We start from the raw sequence: 27,067 nt of genomic DNA on the forward strand, positions 1-27,067 counted from the left end.
CTTGATGTGGTAAACATTTGTCTGAAGTTTCATCAAAATTCTTCAAAGGGTTGAAGAGTTACAGAGCGGACAGGATGTTCAATGTTAATGTCACTGTGACCTTGACCTTGGAGCCAGCCATGCGGAACATGCGTTCTGCACGTCATCTTGATGTGGTAAACATTTGTCTGAAGTTTCATCAAAATTCTTCAAAGGGTTGAAGAGTTACAGAGCGGACAGGATTTTCAATGTTAATGTCACTGTGACCTTGACCTTGGAGCCAGCCATGCGGAACATGCGTTCTGCACGTCATCTTGATGTGGTAAACATTTGTCTGAAGTTTCATCAAAATTCTTCAAAGGGTTGAAGAGTTACAGAGCGGACAGGATTTTCAATGTTAATGTCACTGTGACCTTGACCTTGGAGCCAGCCATGCGGAACATGCGTTCTGCACGTCATCTTGATGTGGTAAACATTTGTCTGAAGTTTCATCAAAATTCTTCAAAGGGTTGAAGAGTTACAGAGCGGACAGGATTTTCAATGTTAATGTCACTGTGACCTTGACCTTGGAGCCAGCCATGCGGAACATGCGTTCTGCACGTCATCTTGATGTGGTAAACATTTGTCTGAAGTTTCATCAAAATTCTTCAAAGGGTTGAAGAGTTACAGAGCGGACAGGATTTTCAATGTTTATGTCACTGTGACCTTGACCTTGGAGCCAGCCATGCGGAACATGCGTTCTGCACGTCATCTTGATGTGGTAAACATTTGTCTGAAGTTTCATCAAAATTCTTCAAAGGGTTGAAGAGTTACAGAGCGGACAGGATTTTCAATGTTAATGTCACTGTGACCTTGACCTTGGAGCCAGCCATGCGGAACATGCGTTCTGCACGTCATCTTGATGTGGTAAACATTTGTCTGAAGTTTCATCAAAATTCTTCAAAGGGTTGAAGAGTTACAGAGCGGACACAATTTCGTTTGACGCCCGCCCGCCCATCCGCCCAGCCGCCCATCGCCCATCCGCCCATCCGCCCGCCATACCAATCTAATAACCAGGATTTTAAATTAACCTGGTATAATAAACATTACCCCAAATTAAAATTTTCTTTCAGATAATCCTTTCTTTCAAATTTTTGAAGGGTGATTTAATTGGGAAAAAAAATAATATAAAATTGATACTATTTTTTAAACAACAACAAAATTGCTAAAATTTTCCAAAAAACTTTTTTAAACAAAATAAACTTTGAATTAAAACCGGTAAAATATGACTTTTTAGTTTATTTTACTTTATAGTTTTTTTACAATTTTTAAAAACCCCTTCCTGTTCAAATACCTAAAAAAACTTTTTAAAGCAAGATATTTTTAATTTTTGTTTTTTTAGTTTTAAAAAAATTAGAATTAAAAAAATCTGTAAAAAGAAACCAAAACTGATTATTTTAATAAAGAAATGGATTTTCAAAAAATAAAAAAATTTGTAATTTTAATGCAAAAAGACCCCGCGCTTTAAAACTTCCGCTTTTTAAGGGAGTAAATATTTTTTGTTTGAATCGTATTTCCAACTTTAAAAAATATAGCATAAAAAATTTTTTTTAAAGTTGAAATTTAAAAATAAAAATCTGTGTTTTTTTTTATTTTAATTTTTTTGAGTTTTTGAATCGGTTCACAAATTTTCTTAGGGAGCTTTAAATTGGATAAAAAAGGCTTTTGTTTGATTTAAATTTTTAATATTTTAATTGTTAAATTTTCATAGCTTTTTATTTAATACGGCCCAGATGACAAAAAATTTAAAAAATAAGAGAAAAAGCACTAAATTTAAAAAAAAGGGAAAATATTTTATTTACGGGTTTGGTTTTTTGGGTTAAAAGTTTTTGTGATATTTTTTACATTCCATGAAAGGGTTTTTTTCATATTTTGACCCCTTTTGGAATTTTGCTAGAAAAATAAATTCTAAAGAATAATTTAATTTTTGTTTACCCACAAAATTTTACTTTTAAAAACTTTTTAAAATGTTTATGAAAAAACGAAGGGGGGTCTGCTTAACATCAATGTTTATTTTTTAAAAATGACCCTATAAATGGGGAAAACACCCCTCCCCGTTTAATAAATTTTTTAATTAATTGTACTAACAAAATAGTCCTGGCATATAACCCATTTTAAAATTATTCGGCTGATTGAAAAAAAAATTATTGATATATCGAAGAGTAAATATCGACAATATATTGAAACAAAATTTAGATATGCAAAAAATTAATAATACCTGATTTTATTATTTTGTAAACAAAAGAGATGAACATGAAAATGTAGCAAAATGATTACGATGAATCTGACAATCTCTCTGCATGTATATCGTTGTGTAATATTCAATTCTATGGCAACATGGCACAATATTATATCATTTTATAAGTTAAAAATGCAAAAGGTAACACGCCTTCTACACAAGTGATATATTTCTACCACAAGTAATATCTTTCTAACACAAGCAATATCTTTCACTTACAAGCATGATATTGCTACATGGAAAAGTATCTAACGGAAATGACCATTGCAAGGAATAGTTCTTGTAAAATTTGTTCTTGTTTTATAAAATATGTTCAGATACAACAAACAAGAGCTGTCGGTAGGACAGCAACGCTCAACTATTCTTAGTGCTTGATAGTAAATAAAAATGCTTGATACAGTGAACAAGTGTGCAAAGTTTCAAAGCCATATGTCAATGGACCTTGAAAATATTTGAGGTATTACAAAAACTTAAACATAAATTCTAAGTCGAAAAAGGGGCATAATTCTGTAAAAATGCTTGATACAGTTACCTCCTCCTGTCTACAGGTTGGGGTCAAGATGGTGTCCAAGTGTGCAAAGTTTCAAAGCCATATGTCAACAGACTTTGAAAATATTTGAGGTATTACAAAAACTTGATCGTAAATTCTAAGTCGAAAAAGGAGCATAATTATGTCAAAATGCTTGATACAGTTATCTCCTTCTGTGTACAGGTTGGGTCATGATGGTGACCAAGTGTGCAAAGTTTCAAAGCCATATGTCAATGGACTTTGAAAATATTTGAGGTATTACAAAACCTTTAACACAAATTCTAAGTCGAAAAGGGGGCATAATTCTGTCAAAATGCTTGATAGAGTTATCTCCTCTTGTCTACAGGTTGGAGTCATGATGGTGAACAAGTGTGGAAAGTTTCAAAGCCATATGTCAATGGACTTTGAAAATACTTGAGGTATTACAAAAACTTTAACACAAGTGCTTACGCCGACGAAGACACAGACGCCGACGCTCAGGTGACTACAATAGCTCTACTTATTCTTATCGAATAGTCGAGCTAAAAAAGTAATTGAAATGTTTATAAATCAAACATTTTATCATCTCACTAATAATTTCTATCAGTAAAGCTATTTACATGTAGGAAGCCATGCAATAAAATAGGATTCGCTCCTGACCGAATCATTCTATGTTCTTGTTTTTTTGCACTATATCATTGAAATTGAAAAATCAACCCATGCAAAATGGTACAATGTCTAGTATGTTTAACTCACTGCACTGTTTTGAGCTTTTCCTAGGAAGCAAACAAGTTATGATAGATATTTAGCTAGCCACTTCATTAAAAAGTCCTTGAACCTTTTCCTCAAAGTCACTTGAAGTACGCAACTCTAAATTTGCTTTTGCACTACTTTTAATGTACCATTAAGTGGAATTTCCAGTTGATCTGAGTAAATATTGAACTCAGGGACTCGTTCATTTTACCCTTCAATTGTTTTATTGCAGCTTCGTCAGAGAGGTTAATTGCTAATGTTTCTTTGAGATAGTCAAGGTCACTGACAGAGGTTAACTGAGGTATGCCAGACATCAACATCATCATAAATAGTCGGATCAAGAGGTGTCCTCGTCGCCGTAAAACAAGATAAGCTCTTACACAGTATTCTTCAAACCTGTAAAATAAACAAGAGCTGTCGGTAGGACAGCATGCTCGACTATTCTAAGTGTTTGATATTAAAAGAGCCTTGATAATGTAACATTTTCTAAATTAACAAAAGGGCCAAATTTTTCTTTAAATCCATGTTACGGCTATAGGTCTTCGGGAGAGTCCGATTATGCTCTCAAAGAAGTGCATAAAATTTCAACTTGTTTCAAAGCGAGATGTCAATGGAATAGGAAAATATCTGAGGTGGTATGCAACTTGAACGTAAATTCTTAGTCAGTAATTAGCATTATTATACTCACCCTTGTGACAATTTTTGAATTGATTATCTCAAGCAATAATTGAGATATTTGACTTTACAAAAAACTTTTACCAAAATTTCTAAGTTAAAAAGGGGCATAATTCTGTCAATATTGTAAACAGAGTTATCCAACTTGTCAATCTGATGTACATTGTTACTATAAATAAGTATTGCAAGTTTCAATTGAATATCTCATGCAATAATTGAGATATTTGACTTTACAAAAAACTTTAACCAAAATTTCTAAGTTAAAAAGGGGCATAATTCTGTCAATATTGTAAACAGAGTTATCCAACTTGTCAATCTGATGTACATTGTTACTATAAATAAGTATTGTAAGTTTCAATTGAATATCTCATGCAATAATTGAGATATTTGACTTTACAAAAAACTTTTACCAAAATTTCTAAGTGAAAAAGGGGCATAATTCTGTCAATATTGTAGACAGAGTTATCCAACTTGTCAATCTGATGTACATTGTTACTATAAATAAGTATTGTAAGTTTCAATTGAATATCTCAAGCAATAATTGAGATATTTGAATTTACAAAAAACTTTAACCAACGCAGACGCCGACGGGGACGCTGACGCCGACGCCGACGCCGGGGCGACTACAATAGCTCTCATATTCTTCGAATAGTCGAGCTAAAAATACGTTCTTACCATTCAGAACTAGTAAATTGATGAAAAAACTTTTCAAAGAAATAAGCACAAAAAGAATATGAGACCTAATATAATATCAATAGCGAAGAACAAGATTCACAGATTTCAGCCCTTATGATATCAGTAACAGAACCCTAGGGGACAACAAATGGGCCTGGCAACCAAAAGGGGCGAAGAAGGCAGAACAGGGGCAAAATATATTATTGTATGTTTGTTTTCTTGGCTTCCAAGTGACACCAGTGGTGGAGAATGAAGACTTCAAAAGTGCCCCTTTGTGCATTATTTTAGACACAGGCGGGTTCCTGAATGGAACCAGCAACCTTCCATAAACTTGCTGAAAAGCTGTAACCACTTGGCCATGGAGGCCCCTCAAATAAGACTATTTAACCTTAACCTAAAATATACGAGATAAAATGCAATTTTCACCCCCCCCCCCTGCCCTGCATACATCAAAAAGTGAATAAAAATGTCCTATTTATGGCCCAAACATTTGTTTTCATTTGAGAAATGTTCTTAAAAAAGAGTGATCCTTTTAACAGTGCCGCCCCTAACAAAAAGATACATAAGGGAGGTGCCAGAGGGGGGATGTGCTTACCAAAATATTGGACTTGTGAGAGGCTAAAAAGGGCTATAGGTCGATCTTAAGGTAACATGTGACCAAAACTGAAAAGCCTTTGACTCTATCTCAATCCATTGAGAAGTTGCAGCACTTTGAAATCAGTTTTGATGGAAACAATCAAATAACACTTGTGCCAAGTTTGATCAGTATTAAAGCACTTTTCATAGTTTTATAGCAATTTGAACCTGAAACAGGAGGCTTATCGATGAAAACGGCCATTTTCACAAAATGCTTATGCGATAATGGGTTAACCTGAAAGTTTTTTGATGCACCCTTATGTCACAATTTCAAAGCTTAACCATGGCTTTACTATAGGGATAAGTAGAAAAATATATTTCAGCCACACTTTCCTTCATACAAGTAATCTGACGTAGAAATTCATTGATGGCATCAATAAATCAAAAGTCTAATGTATTGGTAAATAAATGTAGGTGCCATGTAACTTAATGTTATTAAGTTATAGGAAAATGGAGGACAAATTGATAACCAATGAGAACATAAAATTACAGTTTATCTCGGTAACTCGAATTTCCAGTGACTGGGCATTTTACTTCGATAGAAACGGAATTCGAATAACGTGGATCTGCTGCTATTACGTTAACATTCGTACATTTATATACATGTGTCTGATTGAATGTCCAAAGTAGTAGGTTTTGTTATTGTTGATAACGGCAATGATGCAATATTTATCCATTGAAATGAACATTAATCACTTACAATCTCAAATTTTAAATTAACAAAAAGCTTTTATTTAAAATTGAATACATGATTTATAATAGGTAACATAAATACAAATATTCATAGCAATAACATAAATGCAAATTAAGTTGGTCAGTATTCATCAGTAATAATATTAAGCACATGTTTACAACAAGCACTCATGACATTACTATAGAAGCACAACAGCACATTTATTGGCCGGGTTGCACTGGTGCAAACCCGGATTATAGTATGGTGAATGTCGGGCGGCGGGCGGGCGGTGGGCGGGTGGGGAAAAACTTTCGTAACAGTTTTCTCAGCAACTACTTATCACAGCTCCTTGATAATTGGCATACAGCATTGACACGTGGTCCTATACCGTGGGATTCAATTTCAGGTCTGTCGCTCATCCACTTCCTGTTTATCGACTTAGTTAAATTTTCAACATTAATGGTCAATGGTTGGAAATTTATATTCGTAACATTTTTCTCAGCAACTACTTACCACAGCCTCTTGATATTTGGTAAACAGCATCAACACATGGTCCCAGACCGTGAGATTCGAAACCAGGTCTGTCGCTCATCCACTTCCTGTTTGCCAACTTTGTTAAATTTCAACATTAATGGTCAATGGTAGGAAATTTTCGTAACAGTTTTCTCAGCAAGTACTTATCACAGCCTCTTGATATTTGGCATGCAGCATTGACACATGGTCCCATACCTTGGGATTCGATTTCAGGTCTGTCGCTCATCCATTTCCTGTATATCGACTAAGTTAAATTTTCAACATAAATGGTCAATGGTAGGAATTTTTCGTAACAGTTTTCTCAGCAACTACTTATCACAGCCTTTTGATATTTGGTATACAGCATCAACACATGGTCCCATGGGGGATTCGATTTCAGCTCTGTCGCTCATCCACTTCCTGTTTGACAACTTTCTTAAATTTCAACATTAATGGTCAATGGTAGGAATTTTTGTAACAGTTTTCTCAGCATGTACTTTTTACAGCCTCTTGATATTTGGCATACAGCATTGACACATGGTCCCATACCGTGAGATTTGATCTTAGGTCTGTCGCATATCTACTTCCTGTTTATCGACTTAGTTAAATTTTTGACATTAATAGTCAATGGTAAACATTTTTTGTAACATCACAGCCTCATGATATTTGGTATACAAATGCAACCCGGCCTTTTCTGTCTTTGACCCATTTCTTAAACAACAATATGTCTTTTACCTTGGAGAATGAGAATTAATCATCAGACAAAAACAAATTACTATAAAACATGTGAACCAGAGTGACAACCGTCCCGTTAGCTCAATAGGTAGAGCGTTGGACTGTGAATCGGGCTACCTGGGTTTGATTCCCGGACAGCACAGGTTACTTTCATTGTGATTGATCATGAAATCCTTCCTAAGGTCATTTGCATTGTACTTCTGCTCTGGCATGTACATTAGTTTCAGTTACGTGCGAAAGTGAAGGCAACTAGTACTGGTAAACTGCTTGACAACCTGCACAGGAACGATGCGGTCGTTGAACTGTGCTCTGCTGATTTCAATGTGGCTTACTGTCCTGATCCGAAGTGAAAACTACCAACACCTAGACCACCTATAACATGTCCAAATCCCTCAAGAGGTGTGCACGTTGCAGAGAAGGCACAAGGCAGGTCAAGGTCAAGTCATCTCGAGTACCAGAAATAATTGGTTGACCTGTCGTGACTTACTCTAGAGGGTGGCGCTAACAAGGGTCTTTTTAATATCGTTGGTCGGACAGCTGATGCCTTGACAGTATTGTCGTCGCCTTCACCACCATTGAATGAAGAACGCGCTACAGGAAGATTCAACATGAAAAAGACGTCCCTAATGAGACTATTTCAGTGGACAGACAAGGATGCTATAATCTCTGACATATGGTTATTCCGATGCCGAGTATAAACAAACTCAAACTACTACTACTACTACAACATCTCACCTTGATGTCGCTGACCTTTGATCAGTCAGCTGTTTTCACACTTTGACTAATTGAGATGAAATATGTTGGATTTGAATTGACCGGACCAAAAAACTCCTTTAGACTAAACAGGAGTCTCAGTAAGTCAAAATTTGACATAAGCAGAGTTAAAGTACAAAGATTAAGAAGGAAATTTGACGGGACTTGAGATATTCTTCGACTCACTCGGAATTTTGAGTAAGGTGATTTTGACTTTTTGTAAGTCAACTGTACTTACTTTTTGTAATTGTCTTTCTCCGATTCTCCTTTAGTGATGACATAATAGAAATGTGGCGTTAAAACAAACGGAACTCGTTCCCGCTTGAAACCAAATTTTGACTTGAAATTTCCAAGAAAGTGGCCAAAGTCAATATGAAATAGCTGAAATATATGAAAAATTCCTGAATATTACATATGTTTATCCCATTTTTAAAACTTGCAAATTTCACATTTATTTGCCATTAACAGAACGGTAAAATCTCTATGAATTATCAAACCTATTTCTGAATATTTGTTAACAATTATCTTTACCCGGAATTTGTTTGTTTGTTTTGCTGGATTATAACATTATAAGTCACACCACATGAGGTCCATGAAATTAACAATAGACTGTTGCAATTTTGAAACCATAATATGATTGTCACTTTATTACAACTTAGTAAAAATTAATGCCTTTCTTTTTTCAGAATATTTTATAAAATATGCATATTCTACAAATAAATGGACGCATTACCTGCCCCGTCTCCTTTAACATTATATTGTCATTGTGTCTATCCCCAATACCCAGCACATATGTGGCCACCGTGTAACCAGCACATGATAATGTGAATTCCTCTATAGCAGTTTCTAGTCTGGAATATCAATGTCAAACATTTCTCTTTCTTCTCAGTTTTAAGTTATAGAGGATATTGAATGAGTGTGTGTTCAATACTGAATTTACTGAACGACATGAATAAAATTATATTATGTTAGCCTGTGGTGAGCATGATATAACTTTATTCAACAAGTTCAATAAATTCAGTAATGTACCTACATGAACATAATATCCTTTTTATCATATAAACAAAACAAAGACTGTTTAAAGTGAAAAAGACACGCCTATAGTGTAACGCTAATATTTAGCGCGTCTTTACACTATGTTTGTATAATGCAAATGACATCACATCAAAATATATGCACGGCCGTGCAATACCACATTTACACAGTCGCAAAATTGGCACGTGTGTGTGATAAATACAGATATTGAACTCTTCACATTTGTTGAGCTTTTGTCTAGATATCATCCAACATGTTGTTGTTTTTCGGCACTATTAGGTATCCGAGTAGAAAATCATCAAACTTTTGAAGCTTGTTTTAGGCATTGGACATAATTTCATAATAGGCAAGTTTCATACTATTGTTATGAAACTTATTCCATAAAATCTATGCAATACATGTAGAAACAAAATAGCTGGTAAAACATACAGGGAACTTGTGAATGGTTGGCAAAAAATATGGCAGCTAATAAAATGCGAAACAAAGAAATTTTATATTTATAATTACAAAATTACTTTTCAGTTTAATATTTTATATCATTAGAAAGATTTGTAAACTCATATTTTACACATTAAAAATTTTTTTTCAAAACTTTTTTGGTAAAGGGTTAAATTTGATGCTAGGAAGCTATTGAAAATACAGTTGAAAAATAGCCAAGTTTCTTTTTTAAAAGCAAAAAATGAAAATACGCTTATATTTCAAAAATATGGATTTAAAAAACTTTCAAGTAATGTAAGAATATAAACAAGAGGGCCATGATGGCCCTGAGGTCGCTCACCTGTATATAGCCCCACCCCCCACACTCCAATAAGAAGATGTTTCATACTAAACATCTAAGCTCTAGCTCATTGGTCTCTTAAAAGAAGATTTTTTTAAGATTTTACTATAAACATATAGTTAAAAACAATGACACCCCTCGGGCGGGGCCAGTTTTGACCCCCGGGCTTTTATTTGAACAAACGTACTAGAAGATGTTTCATGCTTAATATCTAAACTCTAGCTATTTGGGTTTTTTCAAAGAAGATTTTAAGTTTTTGCTATACACATATAAGGAAAATCAATGACCCCCGGGGCTGGGACAATTTTGACCCCAGGGCTTTTATTTGTAAAAGCTTGGTAGACACCTATTTAGAACATATTTGATGCTAAATATCTTAGCTCTAGCTCTTTGAGTTCTTTAAAAGAAGATTTTTTTAAGATTTTACTATATGCATATAGGGAAAATCAATGACCCCCTGGGGCGGGGCCAATTTTGACCCCAGGGCTTTAATTTGAACAAACTTGGTAGACACCCAAAATAAGATGTTTCATGCTAAACATCTAAGCTCTAGCTCATTGGGCTTTTTAAGAGAAGATTTTTTAAGTTTTTACTATACACATATCGTTAAAAACAATGAAACCCCTGGGGCGGGGCCAGTTTTGACCCCAGGGCTTTTATTTGAACAATGTTTATAGACAATTACTAGAAGATGTTTCATGCTTAATATCTAAACTATAGCTATTTGGGTTTTTTCAAAGAAGATTTTAAGTTTTTGCTATACACATATAAGGAAAGTCAATGACCCGCAGGGCGGGGCCAATTTTGACCCCAGGGCTTTTAATTGAACAAACTTGGTAGACACCTATTAGAACATGTTTGATGCTAAATATCTTAGCTCTAGCTCTTTGAGTTCTTTAAAAGAAGATTTTTTAAGATTTTACTATATGCATATAGGGAAAATCAATGACTCCCTGGGGCTGGACCAATTTTGACAACAGGGCTTTTATTTGAACAAACTCGGTAGACACTCATTAGGACATGTTTCATGCTAAATATTTTAGCTCTAGCTCTTTGGGATCTTTAAAAGAAGATTTTTTAAGTTTTTACTATATGCATATAGGGAAAATCAATGACCCCCTGGGGCCGGGCCAATTTTGACCCCAGGGCTTTTATTTGAACAAACTTGGTAGACACTCACTAGAAGATAATTCATGCCAAATATCTAAGCTCTAGCTCTTAGGATTTTTTAAAAGAAGATATTTAAAGTTTTTTTTGGTTGCCATGGCAACCAGAGATCTGCATGGAATTGAATTCTTGAACATTTTTTAAAGGTGACCACCAAAGGAACATTCCTGTGAAGTTTGGATGAAATTGGCCTTGTGGTTTATGAGGAGATGTCATTTAAAGTAAAAGTTTACGGACGACGGATGGACGCCGGACAAAAAGCGATCACAAAAGCTTACCCTGTCACTTTGTGACAGGTGAGCTTAAAATTGATCCACAAATTAGAATTTTGAAATTCTGCTGCTTCATAATAAATTTTAATATTAGCTCTTTTTGCCAATCACTTAATCTGCCAAATTCTAGTAGCAGGTGCTTATGATGTCATCAGTCAACTTGTCTATTACTTAACTCAATATACTTATTTACTCCGATGCCTTTTTATTCCTTTCACTTACACTGCAGATGATCACGTGACCAGAGTCGTACAATGGGCTCATAAAATGGCGGCTTAAGCGCTCGGTAAAAGTAGTGACATTGAGGTTTTGTTTGTTTGTTTGTTTGTTTCATTTTACGCCTTTTCCCAACAGTATTTCAGTCATATAGGCAAGCATACAGTTAATGTTAAAATTATATGTAAATCTAGGCCGCACGGAACGCCTGTATAAAAAACCAAGTACTGTTCTGTTATTGGTTACTTTGTAGCTCTCTCTATTTAGGCCTGAAAGTCGAAAAAGTTGTTTTGGGTGATGAGTACAAAGGCCGAAAAGGTACTAAAATACGTTGTTTTCAGTAAAAGAAACGCATTTTGAGCAAAATTAGCAATGACATCTTGTGCACAATTGGAAGTTTACTCGTCAAGAACAATTTCCATCCTTTGTAAAGTTGCATAAAGAAATTGTGCATTTTTTTAAAAACGAGTACTATGGCCGAACCAAATTTAATGAGTACAATGGCCGAACGATTTCATTGCCTGTCCTATTTCGTCAAATTTTTCATTGAATTATGCATGTTTCTCGCTTCCTGTTTTTGAAATCATAGAGATGTGATATTTGAAAGTGAAATATAGGAAGAAGTATTAAATTAAATGAATTCAGTTTGCTTGCCATAAATTCTCATCTTAATAGTATTCTGCTTTGATAACACACGTGTACATCAGCGTAAAAGTACTTGAAATACAAAAATAAAATACAAATATGAACATTATATAGAATTTATTTCACCAGCAAAATAAATGTATAAATTACATAAACAAAATTTTCAATTATTTTTGAAATAAAGTCAGGTTTTTTTTGTTGTTGTTGTTTTATTTTTGTATTTCAGACTCAGAAAAAGTGGTTCCTTTAAATGAAAAGCATGTTTACGTATATCTATGGAGTGTATACATGTAATAATGTATATATTAGATTTTAAAATTGTGCTTATATTATCGTTAAATACTTCATCACACCATTTGAAGTAATTCAATATCTTTACAGGAATTGGAAATTTCTTATGTGTTTATATGCCGGCATTATGGCAAATCGTATAGAAGACGATCAGCTTCATGTCGTCACGAGCAGGTTCAGAATGGAAGGCACATTGTGGGACATTGTTTCTAAATTTCGGCAAATTGCAAAAACATAGGTCTGTAAATTACATATCAAACAAGAAGTACATAGCTGTTTGATATTTCTACAAACTGCCTGTGTGGCAAAGATTGAAAGAACACAAAGAAATGGTTACATAATGAAAAAGTATTAAGAAAACGAAATAAGGTTATCCTGGAGCAATGTATTTGAAGCGGCATAAAGTTTACTCTGTGTGTAGAAAATGAACGTATTACATACATGTGTATGTTCCTAAAAGGGGTCAGTTGAAGTACACAATTTCTTATGTGATCAAATATTATAAAATACCGGTTATAATAGCTCCAACACCGTTAAACATAACATGGAAGCCATATTTACATCAATAATCTGATAGTATTTCTAAAATTCTAATGTGTTTCAGAGCAAACAACCATGGCGGATCAACACCGTTTCAGGCAGTCAGCTCGCGGCAAATTCTGAATATTTTTAAGCAACACAAGTTATTTACTCAATAAACTTTATTCACGCCCGTTTAACTCACAACGAGTGTAAAATGTCCATCTGTAAAAATGTTGTGAGCAACTTCCATTCCTCGTTGTGAGCACCCATCTTTGACGTGTGAGACGATAAACAATGTGAGCTTTTCATAATTTTTTGAAGATTACAGACATTAATGTAAAAATATCGGAATGCAATTAGCTAGCGATGTGTTTTCCGAGTATGCACATGTAAAAAAATTGCCTGTTGGTCGACAATTTGATGGAGATACCGTGCCACGCTGTCACTCGGGGTAGCTGGAAAACTGGAGACAACTTCTCTCCGGACCAAACTTTACATTGAAAACGTTGATTCTGGTGAAATTTTGTGCATTCAAACAAACCTAAATCAGGTGCCCACAAGTCACAACGTAAATTATTACCTGAAAATCTTCATAGAAACGAAGATATACCATTTATTTGCTTTAATCCTCGTTGTGAGCACCATAACCTCGTTGTGAGCAAGACAAGCGCAGTGCGTGTCAGGTTTTAATATGTAATTCAGATGGGGAAAAAATAATTTTCAATTTACCAAAGCAATTTAAAACGTTACTACACAAAAGAATTTCTTTGCAAGACGTTGTGCAAACCCCGAAGGGAGGCATGTTAGTTTTGAACTGTCTGTCCGTCCGTCAGTCCGTCCGTCCGCACAAATATTTTAGGTATATGAGCTAACTAACGGTACACTGGGACAAAATAGAACAAAGGACTTCATTCCGTAAATAATAGTTAGGTCATAAGGAAACAATAGTTAGCCCACAAGGAAACAAAGGAAAAGAACAATAGAAATAGCTCATAAACCTGAAAAATTGGTATGTCCGTCCGAAAACTTTAACATTAGCCATAACTTCCTTATTAGTAAAAATATTTGATTCACATTTGAACACAACATCCCTTAGCACAAGACCTTCCTACGGACCTGTTTCATGCTAAATATCTTAGCTCTAACTCTTTGGGTTCTTTAAAAGAAGATTTTTTAAGTTTTTACTATATGCATATAGGGAAAATCAATTACCCCTGGGGCGGGGCCAATTTTGACCCCAGGGCTTTTATTTGAACAAACTTGGAAGACATTCACAACAAGATGTTTCATGCCAAATATCTAAGCTCTAGCTCTTACGGTTCTTTAAAAGAAGATTTTTAAGTTTTTACTATATGCATATAGGGAAAATCAATGACCCCCCAGGGCGGGGCCAATTTTGACCCCAGGGCTTTTATTTGAACAAACATGGTAGACACTCACTAGAAGATGTTTCATGCCAAATATCTTAGCTCTAGCTCTTTGAGTTCTTTAAAAGAAGATTTTTTAAGTTTTTACTATATGCATATAGGGAAAATCAATGACCCCCTGGGGCGGGGCCAATTTTGACCCCAGGGCTTTTATTTGAACAAACTTGGTAGACACTCTTTAGAAGATGTTTCATGCCAAATATCTAAGCTCTAGCTCTTACAGTTCTTTAAAAGAAGATATTTAAAGATTTTTCTTTCGGTTGCCATGGCAACCAGAGTTCTGCATGGAATTAAATTCTTTGAACAAGTTTTTAAAGGTGACCACCAAAGGAACATTCCTGTGAAGTTTGGATGAAATTGGCTCAGTGGTTTATGAGGAGATGTCATTTAAAGCAAAAGTTTACGGACGGACGGACGCCGGACGGACGCCGGACGAAAAGCGATCACAAAAGCACACCCTGTCACTTTGTGACAGGTGTGCTAAAAAGTTATGATCCAAGTACAAGTTTGCGGACGGGAACGGCAACGGCAACGCCGACCCGGCTATAATAAGACCTCTACTTTTTTTTTTGAATTTTTTCACCAAAAAAAGTCGAGCTAAAAAGGGTATATCTTCGTTTCTATGAAGATTTTCAGGTAATAATTTGCGCTGAAGACTTGAGGGCATCTGTTTTAGATAAAAATGCACAAAACTTCACCAGAATTGACGTTTTCAATGTTAAATTTGGTCCGGAGAGAAGTTGTCTCCAGTTTTCAAGCTACCCCGAGTGACTGCGTTGCACGGTATTTTTAGCAAATTGTCGACCAACAGGCAATATCTTTACATGTGCATACTCGGAAAACTCATCGTAGCTAACTGCATTCCGATTTTTTTACATAAATGTCTGTTATCTTCAAAAATTATGAAAAACACCTTTTTAATCATGTCACACGTCAAAGATGGGTGCTCACAACGAGGAACGAAGTTGCTCACAACATTTTTACCGATGGACATTTTACACACGTTGTGAGTTAAACGGGCGTGTTTTTTGACGTTTATGCACATGACAAAAATCTCATGATATGGCCAAAAGAAAGTCTGATGACCTAATAAGAGGCACGTTTGTGACATTGACTAGAACAAACACTGAGTTTGCTTTGATATCACACACTTTGATCAGTGATTACTCAAACCCTGACTATATACGTAGGCTCTCCCATGTGTACATTTGTGTTTCTATTTGCCGGAATGGGAAGAAAGGTGACTGATCAAAATTTGCCCTAGTTCGGAAAGCTTAGGGCAGATGCTGCAAGTTATAGTGGGTTAGCATGGAATAACTTGATTTGCTCATGTTCAGATTTTGTCACGAACGAACTGCCACATTCTTCCCACTGACTTGCTCCGCCATTGTTGTTTGATCTGAAACAACTGATTCAGCAACAAATTAGAATTTAGAAATACTATCGGTGTTGGAGCTATAATAACCGGGTTTCATAATATTTGTCCTCGTAAGAAATTTTGTACTTTAATTGTACCTATTTAGGAACATATATAATGCGTTCTTTCCTCAACACAAAGTGTACATTGTATGTCGCTGCTTATAGCAGACAATGGGGCAATATATTGCTCCAGGTTTATCTAATTTCTTTTTCTTAATAGCTTTTCTTTATTTACATGTAACCATTTCTTTGTGTTCTTTCCATCTTAGACAATCAATCCGTATGTAGAAATATCAGATAACTATGTACTTCATGTATAGTATGCAATTTACAAACCAATGTCTTTGCAATTTGCCGAAACTTAGGAACCATGTCCCACAGCATGTATGGGGAACCTTCCCCTTGTGTACCTGCTCGTGACGACATGAAGCTGGTCGTTTTCTAAACGATTTACCATAATGCCGGAAAATAAACACATAAGAAATTTCAAATTCCTGTAAAGATATTGAATTACTTAATATAGTGTGATGAAGTTTTTAACGATATTATAAGCACAATTTTAAAATCCAATATAATTATACATTAAATGAAAATATTCCATAGATATGCGTAAACATGCTTTTCATTTAAAGGAACCACTTTTTCTGCGTCTGAAATACAAAAAAAAAGCACAAAAACCCTTATAATTGACAATTTCATTTCTATAATTGAAACATATATTTTGCTGGTGAAATAAATTCTATTTAATGTACATGTTTGTATTTTATTTTTGTATTTTAAATACTTTTACGCTGATGTACACGTGTGTTATCAAAGCAGAATACTATTAAGATGAGAATTTATAGCAAGCAAATTGAATTCATTTAATTTAATACTTCTTCCTATTTTTCACTTTCAACTATCACATCTCTATGATTTCAAAAACAGGAAGCGAGAAACATGCATAATTCAATGAAAAATTTGACGAAATAGGACAGGCCATTGTACTCATTAAATTTGGTTCGGCCATTGTACTCGTTTTTAAAAAGATGCACACCTTCGTTATGCAACTTTACAAAGGATGGAAATTGTTCTTGACAACGTATTTTAGTACCTGTTCGGCCATTGTACTCATCACCCAAAACAACCTTTTCGTCTTTCAGGCCTAAAGAGAGAGAGCTACAAAGTAACCAATAACAGAACAGTACGTGGTTTTTATACAGGCGTTCCGTGGGGCCCAGTTTTACATATAATTTTAACATTAACTGTATGCTTACCTCAATTTCACTGCTTTTACCGAGCGCTTAGGCCGCCATTTTACGAGCCCATTGTACGATTCTGGTCACGTGATCATCCGCAGTGACTTAAAACCCTAATTTTAAGCATTTTATATCATAATCATATGAGAAGCGTCATGACAAAACCAACATAATGGGTTTGCGACCAGCATTGACACAGACCAGCCTGCCTAACTGCGCAGTCTGATCAGGATCCATGCTGTTTGCTATCAGTTTCTCTACTTGTAATAGAGTTGAAAAGCGAACAATATGGATCCTGATCAGCCTTCTCAGATGCGCAGGCTTGTCTGGATCCATGCTGGTCGCGAACCCATTTTGTTGGTTTTGTTGTGACGCGGCTCAATTATAATAACTCACTCGGATTCTGTCTTGTTTTTGTCCTTTAACCATTCATAAAGTGTCTTCTTGTCAAAAGCCCCTTTTTGTTTCTGTATCTTAGCAAGAGTCGCTGATCGTCGTACAACCTCTATCATACCCTGTTCAAACCCTGTTGCTATACACCCATATGCATTTATCCTGTTTAAACAGCCAAAAATAATGATCAACCATTACTTTTAACACAATCATCAATATAACGCACAAAATCATTGTACATGTATAAAAGATATTCAACTAGTCTAAACATAGCTGATAAGTGCCTTCTAATATTTTTGTTTGATGGCTATATTGGTACTTTATTCTGTGGCTAGCTGGGTACCTTAACCTGGTTCCTGTTTGGTTGCGTTTTTTAGGGGGACCAGTTCAATGAACATCGCTTGCCTTGTTGAAATGGCTGGTACACTCAATGTCCAAGATCAATTGTCGCATAGAATTTCATCAAAGGATTCAACCAATGCTTGTGCTGAAAATAATACCCAGCTGGAGACCCAAGGTCTTCCTCCACCAGTAATACTTTATAGCCATCAAATGACCTTTACAGAGTCAATATGACTTGAAACCATACAAACAAACACAAAAAAACTATAAGCACTCACGGTCACCCGATCAACTCTTAAAAAGCTACCCTGTTATCCTATTGTTACAGATAATAATAACATTATGGTATTTATGTTATTTTAATTCAGTTACATGATATATAACAAACACGATCCTTTACCATTAAATGCACTACATGGCAAAATCTTATCATAACTGCAACACATTATACTAGATATATTTACCTTCTATCTTTAGTTAACTTTCGAAAAATATAGCATGGCTCAATACAATATTCATCTATTATATTGCTTATATTTTGAGCATCTTTAGTCCTAGCTTAAACGTCTGTTACTTACCTTAGATCTAAATTCTCTGCTTGCCAAATACTGTCCATTACTTGAAGCATTTGTAGAGTTAACATATCTTGTCTTAAATCTGAAATCAAACAAAATGTTAGTAAATAGTAATCAACATGGCTGTTTACAGATTCTAAGATTTGACATTATCATTCAAATAAACTGTAATCTACCACTTGATTCTTTTTTTTATGTCTATATTCCTGCTATATTACCAAAACAAGAGCTGTCGGTGGGACAGCATGCTCTACTATTCTCTAAGCTTGACAGTAAAGCAAGAGCCTGGAAAATGTAGAATTTTCCCCAAGTTCAAAAAGGGCCATAATTCAATCAAAATCCATGTTAGAGTCATGTACCTTCGACAGTGACCTTTCATTCTCTATAATAATAAATGTGTGAAGCTTCTACCTATTTCTTCAATAGTTTCGGAGATATCAAATTGCACACAAAAACTTGACCAAAAAGTGGTGCTGATGCCTGCGTGAGTACAATAGCTTTCAAAATTCTTTGCTAAGCTAAAAATGAATCTTAATACATAATAAACAAGATATGTTTGTAAAACATGTATGCCCCCTATCGGCAGCCAATTAGTCATATGATCAGGTTATTATGCATGACTTCTGACCCAGTGAACAAACAATTAATAAGGGTTATGTAGTCTCTACAGGTCATGACTAGTCACAAGGTAATAAGTATTGTGACCCCATAGGTTGTGTGCAGCAATTTAAGTTATTAAAAATCTTACAAATAATATATGCATAAATTTTATGAATCATGTAGGCCTCATTAATGACAGCCAAGTTGTTATATTACATAAGACCTTCAAATGTGTATACCAAAAGCATTTTTAGTTTAATATAAAAATATCAACCAAGGCAACTTGAGTTGTTAAGTTATTGGTCACAAACCATCATTAAGTACAAGGTCAATATGACATTGACCCCTTGACCCCGAAATCAATAGGGGTCATATACTGGTCTTAAGTTATTGATTGGAAACTGTTTTCACCTACAAGGTCAATGTGACCCTGACATTTGACCCCTAAATCAATAGGGGTCATCTGCCGGTCATGAACAATCATCATAGTTACCAAGTTTGAAGTTCCTAGGTCTAAGCCTTTTTTAGTTATTGATCGGAAACCGTTTTTACCTACAAGGTCAATGTGACCTTGACCTTTGACCCCTTGACCCCAAAATCAATAGGGGTTGTCTGCTGGTCATGACCAATCACCATACAAAGTTTAAAGTTCCTAGGCCTAAGTGTTCTTAAGTTATTGATAGGAAACCATTTTTACCTACAGGGTCAATGTGACCTTGACCTCTGACCCCTTGACCCCAAAATCAATAGGGGTCACCTGCAGGTCATGACCAATCACCATACCAAGTTTAAAGTTCCTAGGCCTAAGCATTCTTTAGTTATTGATCGGAAACCGTTTTTACCTACAAGGCCAATGGGACCTTGACCTTTGTACCCTTGACCCCAAAATCAATAGGGGTCATCTGCTTGTCATGACCAATCACCATACCAAGTTTGAAGTTCCTAGGCCTAAGCGTTCTTTAGTTATCACTCAGAAACCATTTGGTCTACGGACCGACGGACCAACGGACCGACTGACCAACGGACCGACGGACTGACAAGTGCAAAGCAATATACCCCCTCTTCTTTGAAGTGGGGGCATAATAATATGACACCATTTATTGTTACTGTTACTTCTTAAAATAGTTCTACAATATAATAAAATATATATACCATCCCCATTTTTGTAGATAATATGGATTTCTTGGCCTTCATCATCCTCGTTAGACCAAACAAGATATAGGGGGCGCTTCTTTGAGTCCATGAACTTACACTGGTCTGTGCTATAAATAGAAATCATACAGTTCTCTATAACCTAGTATTGTTTCACATCAAAGTAGATAATAGTTGTATAAATTGGGCAACCGTGTAGACAAACTGTTCATAAAATAGCATGTTAAACTACTTCAAGTATTAAATATTGAAATATATGTATAAGAGAAGTGATTAAATCATTATTGAGTTAAAATAGACAGAACTACCTGCTGTTAATTAATTTGATGGTCATAAAATAAGTAACACTATTTTAAGTAATATTTTTTCTAATTAATTAAAAACAAGAGCACCGCTAGGCGGAGCATTATATGCCCGAAAGTGTTTTTTTTTAGTAAGGCTGAAGCATTTGTAAGACATGGAATTCGCTGTTCATCCTATAAAATTTTACAGCTGTAGGTTGATTAATACTTAAGTTATTAATAATGACCTTAACCTTTGACCTTGTTGACCCCAAAATCAATAGGGGTCTTCTACTTATATGGAACAATCATCCTAAGACAGTTTGAATATTGTGGGCCAAATTGGAACTTTAATTATGCTCTAAAACTGTTTTTCAGTATTAAGGTTTTAAAGTGCTTTGACTTGTGACCCCCCAAATCAATAGGGGTCTTCTTTACCCAATATGGATAATTCATCCTTATGAAAGTTTGAATATGTGGGCCAAATGGAACTTACGTTATGCCTCCGGAAAACTGTTTTTGGTTTTTAAGGTAATTGTTGACCTTGACCTTTGACCTAGTGACGCCCAAAATCAATTAGGGGTCTTTGCCCAATATGGACAATCATCCTATTTGAGATTTTGAATATTGCTGGGCCAAATGAACTTAAGTTATGCTCCAGAAACCTGTTTTCAGTTTTAAGGATATAGTGGACCTTGACCTTGACCTTTTGATCCCAAAATCAATGGAGTCTTCTACAATTGGGACAATCTCCTTTTGAAGTTTAACTGTTGCAAAAAAATTAGTATGCTTAAACTGTTCCAGTATCAGTAAATACTTGACATTGATGTACAAAATAATAGGTGTATTCTATCAATATGGAATACCATATGAAGAACACTGTGTCAATTAATTAAGTTATGTCCAAAACTGTTTCAGTTAAGTAATAGTGACTTTTTGATTTTGACCAAAAATAATAGGGTTTTACCAAAGGCAATTTTCTCATAAGTTTGAAATTCTCGAATGAACTTATTTTGTCCAATGTTTTCATTTAAGGCAATAGTGACCTGACCTTTGACTTTTGACCCCACTTAATTAGGTGTCTTTACCTAAAATGGAAAACTATGAAGTTTTAACATTGTGGTCGTGGATTTAATTTCTCCGGAAACTGTTTTTAGTTTTAGTCTAGTGTTGACTTTGACCTTTCCCCAAATCAATTTTTACTAATGACAATCATCCTATGAAGTTGAACATTGTGGGAATTGAAGTAAGTATGCTCGGAAACTGTTTCATTTAGGCAAGTGACCTGGATTTGATTTGACCCCAAAATCATGAGGGTCTTCTACAAATGTACAATCACTATGAAGTTGAACATTTTCAATGAATTAAGTATTCCAATTTTTGTTAAGGTCAAACTTTTTTCCTTTGAAAAATCAATTTCTTCTCAATTGGCAATCATCTTAAGTTACATTGGGGCCAATATAAGGCCCCAATGCTCGCAGGGCGGAGTAGATGAGGCGGACACAGGGCGACGCCATTAACTTATGCCTTTTGCTAAAAAGGTATATCAAGGTAATTCTCAGTGGTAAGGCATAGCTGATCCGGAAATCCAGAGACCTGTGGTTCGATTTCAGACTGTGGCGTGCCGATTTTTCGTGCGATATTTCTATATTTATTTCCCGCTCATGACTTTCTTTCAAATTCTTTCACAAATCTTATAAGTGTGCACCATTTATGTCCTTATAACTTTTTCGTTTATAGATATATTTTTACAAACTTTTGTGTTCTGACTATTGGCCGCATTTCCACACATTTCATGTATTCCAGCATGTCAATTTTAATTATGAGGTGCGTTCAACCATGAACGAATGAAATTCACACAATGCACGAAAATTTGTGAGAATTTGTGAAATAAGATTGCACCTGATACTCTCGGATACGATAGAGATCGACATATCAGAAAAACACCACATGGGTAGATTATCTATAGAACAGCGTGGCATAGCCCTAAGATTGGTCAACGCTGGTGTACACCAAACAGAGGTTGGTAACATCATTTATTTGTTTAAATAATTATTTTAATTCCTTTGCATTGTAAAAGCCGAAAATCATCTAAATTCAGTTTCTATCAAACTCGAACATAAAATGCATATTTTTATTTAGTAATTACTTGTCTGTATCATTTGTAGGTTGCGCCTGGCATGAATGTACACCAAACTACCTAAGAAGTACAGAGCAACTTCTTTGGTAACCTTCCTCACCAACCCCAAAATTATCTACAACAGTATGTAACATCGATGTGAAGACGCTGCCGGGCTGTAATACATAGTCAGGGTGGGCACACACAGTATAAGGAAATCGTTTTGCAAATCGACTTTCGACACGCATTCACATTTTTTAGAAATTAAATCTTAAATTTGTATCTTGAATGACAAGTACTTAATAAAAATGAAAGCATGTCTTTTTTCTGTATTTATTGAAAATTTCAGCATGATCCGGCAAAATTTGATACACCTATGAAACCATTTATACATGCACACTTATAAGATTTGTTAAGTGTATATAAAAAGGAAAATCAATGATCATCTGAGGCGGGGCCAATTTTGACCATAGGGCATGTATTTGAACAAACTTGTAAACATCCACCAGAAGATGTTTCATGCCAAATATCTAATCTATAGTGCTTTCGGATTGTCAAAAGATCACCGTATGAACACATCTGCGAATGTTTCTAAATTCAAAGTTTCACCATAACTATGATTAAATGTTGAATTCTGCTTAAGCCGGTGCTAGCAGGCGTGGACAGTTACTTGCCTTTTCCATTACCGTCCATGAACAAGCTCAATCAAACCCAGCCTGCAACATTTTCAATTTTGTCTTGTTGGGCTTTCTTTAGGGATTCTTTATTTCTCAATCAATAACCCCCTGGGGTAGGGTCAATTTTGACACTAGGGCATTTATTTCAACAAACTTGGAAGACATTCATTAGAAGATGTGTCGTGCCAAATATCTTATCTATAGTCTTTTCTGATAGTCAGAAGAAGATTTTTAAGTTTTACTACATGTACATATAAGGAAAATCAATGAAACACTGGGACAGGGCCAATTTTGACCCTAGGGCATTGATTTGAACAAACTTGGTAGAGATCTACTAGAAGATGTTTCATGCCAAATATCTAAGCTCCAGCTGTTTCGGTTTAAAAAAAGAAAAAGTTTTTTCTTTCAGTTGCCATGGCAACCAGTATTTAGCATGAAATGGCATTCTTTGAACTATTTTTAAAAGGGCTTCATGCAAGGAACATTACTGCTTAGTTTTAACAATATTGGCCTATTCGTTTGGGAGGAGTTGTTGATTTTAGAGTTTGGCGTCATGTTTTGGAGGACGCACGGCGGACACAGGGTGATCACAAAAACTCACCCTTGAGTACTTTGTGCTCAGGTGAGCTAAAAATGTACAGAGGGGAACTGAGGTTTTTCTCCATCAGCAAAGCTGGAAAGTTGCCATATCATTAAATCCATAGATCCTCATTTTGTTGCTTTTTGTTTCAATAAAGAAACCATTTTAGTAACTCTTTTTACATGTGAATGTGATGCCTTTTGACACTAAGTGTAATGTTTTTTAAATGAAAATTTAAAGGGCAGCCATTGCCGTCAGCTTTTTCTTTATCTAACAAGATAGCATTTGAGAAAAATGCTATGCCACCGAATTAATATAACACTAAATAGTAGTGTAGGAACAGATTTTCTTTTGTTTCTATACAAATGAAGATTGTCATAATGCATAGATCCCTGACCTATCTAATTCTTATTATCAGATTAGGTGTTAAATCTATTGTTTATCCAAAAAAAAAAGATCAGAGTAGGAATATATCAATTCACTTGAGTCTAGTGAATTTGGTTGTGAAGGTCATATTTCACACAGCCTAAATTTCATGACTACATCGAAGGACAACACAGTAAGACACTTTGTCAAAATCTTGGTCAGCTTATATCAAAGTTCACATTACATCTTAATCTGTGCACATGGTTCAAATTTCATAGCTGTACATCAAAGGACAAGAAAGTAGGTCACATCATCAAAATCTAGGTCACCTGATATCAAAGTTCAATTTTACAACTAAAACTGTGCACATGGTCGAAATTTCATTGCTGTACATCAAAGGACAAGAAAGTAGGTCACTGTCCCCTTGGGCAAGGCAAAATTTTGACCCAAGGGTTTAATTCAAAACAATCATGATACAGGTCCATCAAGCAACATTTCAAGTCAAATATCAAAGCTGAAGCTTTCTTCCATTCAGAAAACATTTGTTTTACTTTTTTTACTATGTGTACATAATGAGAATCACTGCCCCCGGGCAGGGCCAATTTTGAAACCAGGGGAAAAATTTGAACAACTTTGGTAGAGGACCCATAGATGATATTATATAGCAAACATCACAGCTCTATGCCTTGTAGCTACAGACAAATATTTTTTTTACTTTTGTACAATATTACATAATGAAAATCAATAACCCCCACGGCGGAACCAATTTTGACCCCAGGGCTATAATTTGAATAACCTTAATTTTGAATAATCTTGCTAGAGGTTCACTTCACAATGTTTCATGCAAAATATCTAACCTCTAGCATTTGTCAATTGCTAGAAGAAATTTTTTACTATATATATGTAAGGAAAACCAATGACCGCCGGGGCGGGCCGATTTTGACCCCAGGGCTATAATTTGAACAATCTTATTAGAGGTCTACCAGACAATGCCTTATGCAAAATATCTAAGGTCTAGGCCTTTTGGGTCTTTACAAGAAGATTTTTTAAATCTATTCTTATAATTCCTTTAGGTTGCCATAGCAACCCGATTTCTGCACTGAATAAAATTCTTTGAAAAATTTTGGAAGCCCTTCACCCAAGGATCAATCCTACCAAGTTTTGTTGAAATTAGTCTGGTGGTTTTTCACAAGAAGTTTTTTTAAGTTCACTATATAATCTTTATAACACACAAACACAATTAGGTGAATCACTATATGCCACCGCATCACAGATGCTGCGGTGGCATATAAAACTTGACATGACAGTGCATGGTCTTGAGGTTTTATCTGTTAATGCCTTATTTTTTCCCTGTTAACCCTTTCCCCCATGAGCATATTGTGAAAAATGGCCGTTTTCACTGAAATGCCTCCTGATACAAGTTAAAACTGCTATGAAACTATGAAAAATGCTTCAATACTAATCAAACTTGGCAAAAATGGTGACTGGACCATTGCCTTTGTAACAACATGCTCAGTCTTAAATTTCCTGTTACCATGGCAACGAGGGGACATCTCAAAATTGCCAAAAATCACTATTTTTGCCTCGATTTCTTCCATCAAAATTTATTTCAAAGTGCTGCAACTTCTGAAGGGATTGAGATAGAGTCAAGGGCTTTTCAGCGTTGGTTACACGTTACATTATGATCGACTTTGGGTCATTTTTAGCCTTTAACAAGTCCAAAATTTTCTTGGCGATGAGGGGGACTCCGCCCCCCTTTAAACCTCCCCTTACAGAAGGGGGCACATCGCCCTTCTGGCAACCCCCTGATGTATCTTTAGGATAGGGGGCGGCGCCGAAAAAGTGCTCAATTTTTTAGCAACATTTCTCAAACGAAAACATGTGTTTGTGGCCCAAATAGGACATTTTTTCACTCCTTGAGGCCTAAAATGGGGGGTCGAAAGTGCGTTGTTTCGCGTAGATATGAGGTAAAGGGTTAACAAAAAATGATGAAAAACTTTGGAATCAACTAAAAACTAGTTTTTTCATGATAACATGTGGTCTTTCACCTAATTTTGGTGAAAAAAATGTTGTTTTGAAACATTTATAATTTTTTTAGTTAACAAAAGATGATGAAAAACTTTGAAATCACCTAAAAACTAGTTTTTCCATGTTAACATGTGGTCTTTAACCTAATTTTGGTGAAAAATTGTTTTGTAACATTTTTCATGTTTTAGTTTACCCTTTCCCTCATGAGCATATTGTGAAAAATGGCCGTTTTCACTGAAAAGCCTCCTGTTACAAGTTCAAACTGCTATGAAACTATGAAAAATGCTTCAATACTAATCAAACTTGGCACAAATGTTGACTGGACCATTGCCTTTGTAACGACATGCTCAGTCTTAAATTTCTTGTTACCATGGCAACGAGGGAACATCTCAAAATTGCCAAAAATTACTATTTTGCCTCGATTTCTTCCATCAAAATTTATTTCAAAGTGCGGCAACTTCTCAAGGGATTTAGATATAGTCAAAGGCTTTTCAATGTTGTTTACACGTTACATTATGATCGACCTTGGGTTATTTTTAGCCTCTCACAAGTCCAAAATTTTCTTGGCAATAAGGGGGACTCCGCCCCCCTTCAAACCCCCCTAACAGAAGGGGGCACATCTCCCTTCTGGCAACCCCCTGATGTATCTTTAGGATGGGGGGCGACGCCGAAAAAAGTGCTCAATTTTTTAGCAACATTTCTCAAACGAAAACATGTGTTTGGGGCCCAAATAGGACATTTTTTCACTCTTTGAGGCCTAAATAGG

General features: G+C 35.4%; 1 protein-coding gene across 1 annotated transcript in view; it reads right to left on the minus strand.

Moving 5' to 3' along the window:
* Positions 1–2,155: 2,155 nt before the first annotated feature.
* LOC132753023 (phosphatidylinositol 4,5-bisphosphate 3-kinase catalytic subunit beta isoform-like) overlaps positions 2,156–27,067 on the minus strand; it is a 71,302-nt gene continuing 46,390 nt past the window's right edge. The window contains exons 19-24 of the mRNA XM_060743433.1: positions 20,251–20,360; positions 18,502–18,580; positions 17,585–17,743; positions 8,912–9,029; positions 8,417–8,559; positions 2,156–3,914 (exon numbers count right to left, since the gene is read on the minus strand). Of these exons, the coding sequence (XP_060599416.1) occupies positions 3,659–3,914; positions 8,417–8,559; positions 8,912–9,029; positions 17,585–17,743; positions 18,502–18,580; positions 20,251–20,360 (865 nt within the window). The 3' untranslated portion in view covers positions 2,156–3,658. The remainder of the gene's footprint in view (positions 3,915–8,416; positions 8,560–8,911; positions 9,030–17,584; positions 17,744–18,501; positions 18,581–20,250; positions 20,361–27,067) is intronic.

Source organism: Ruditapes philippinarum, unplaced genomic scaffold (assembly GCF_026571515.1).
Source record: "Ruditapes philippinarum isolate M1 unplaced genomic scaffold, ASM2657151v2 ctg689_1_1_1_1, whole genome shotgun sequence".
Taxonomy (NCBI): Eukaryota; Metazoa; Mollusca; class Bivalvia; order Venerida; family Veneridae; genus Ruditapes; species Ruditapes philippinarum.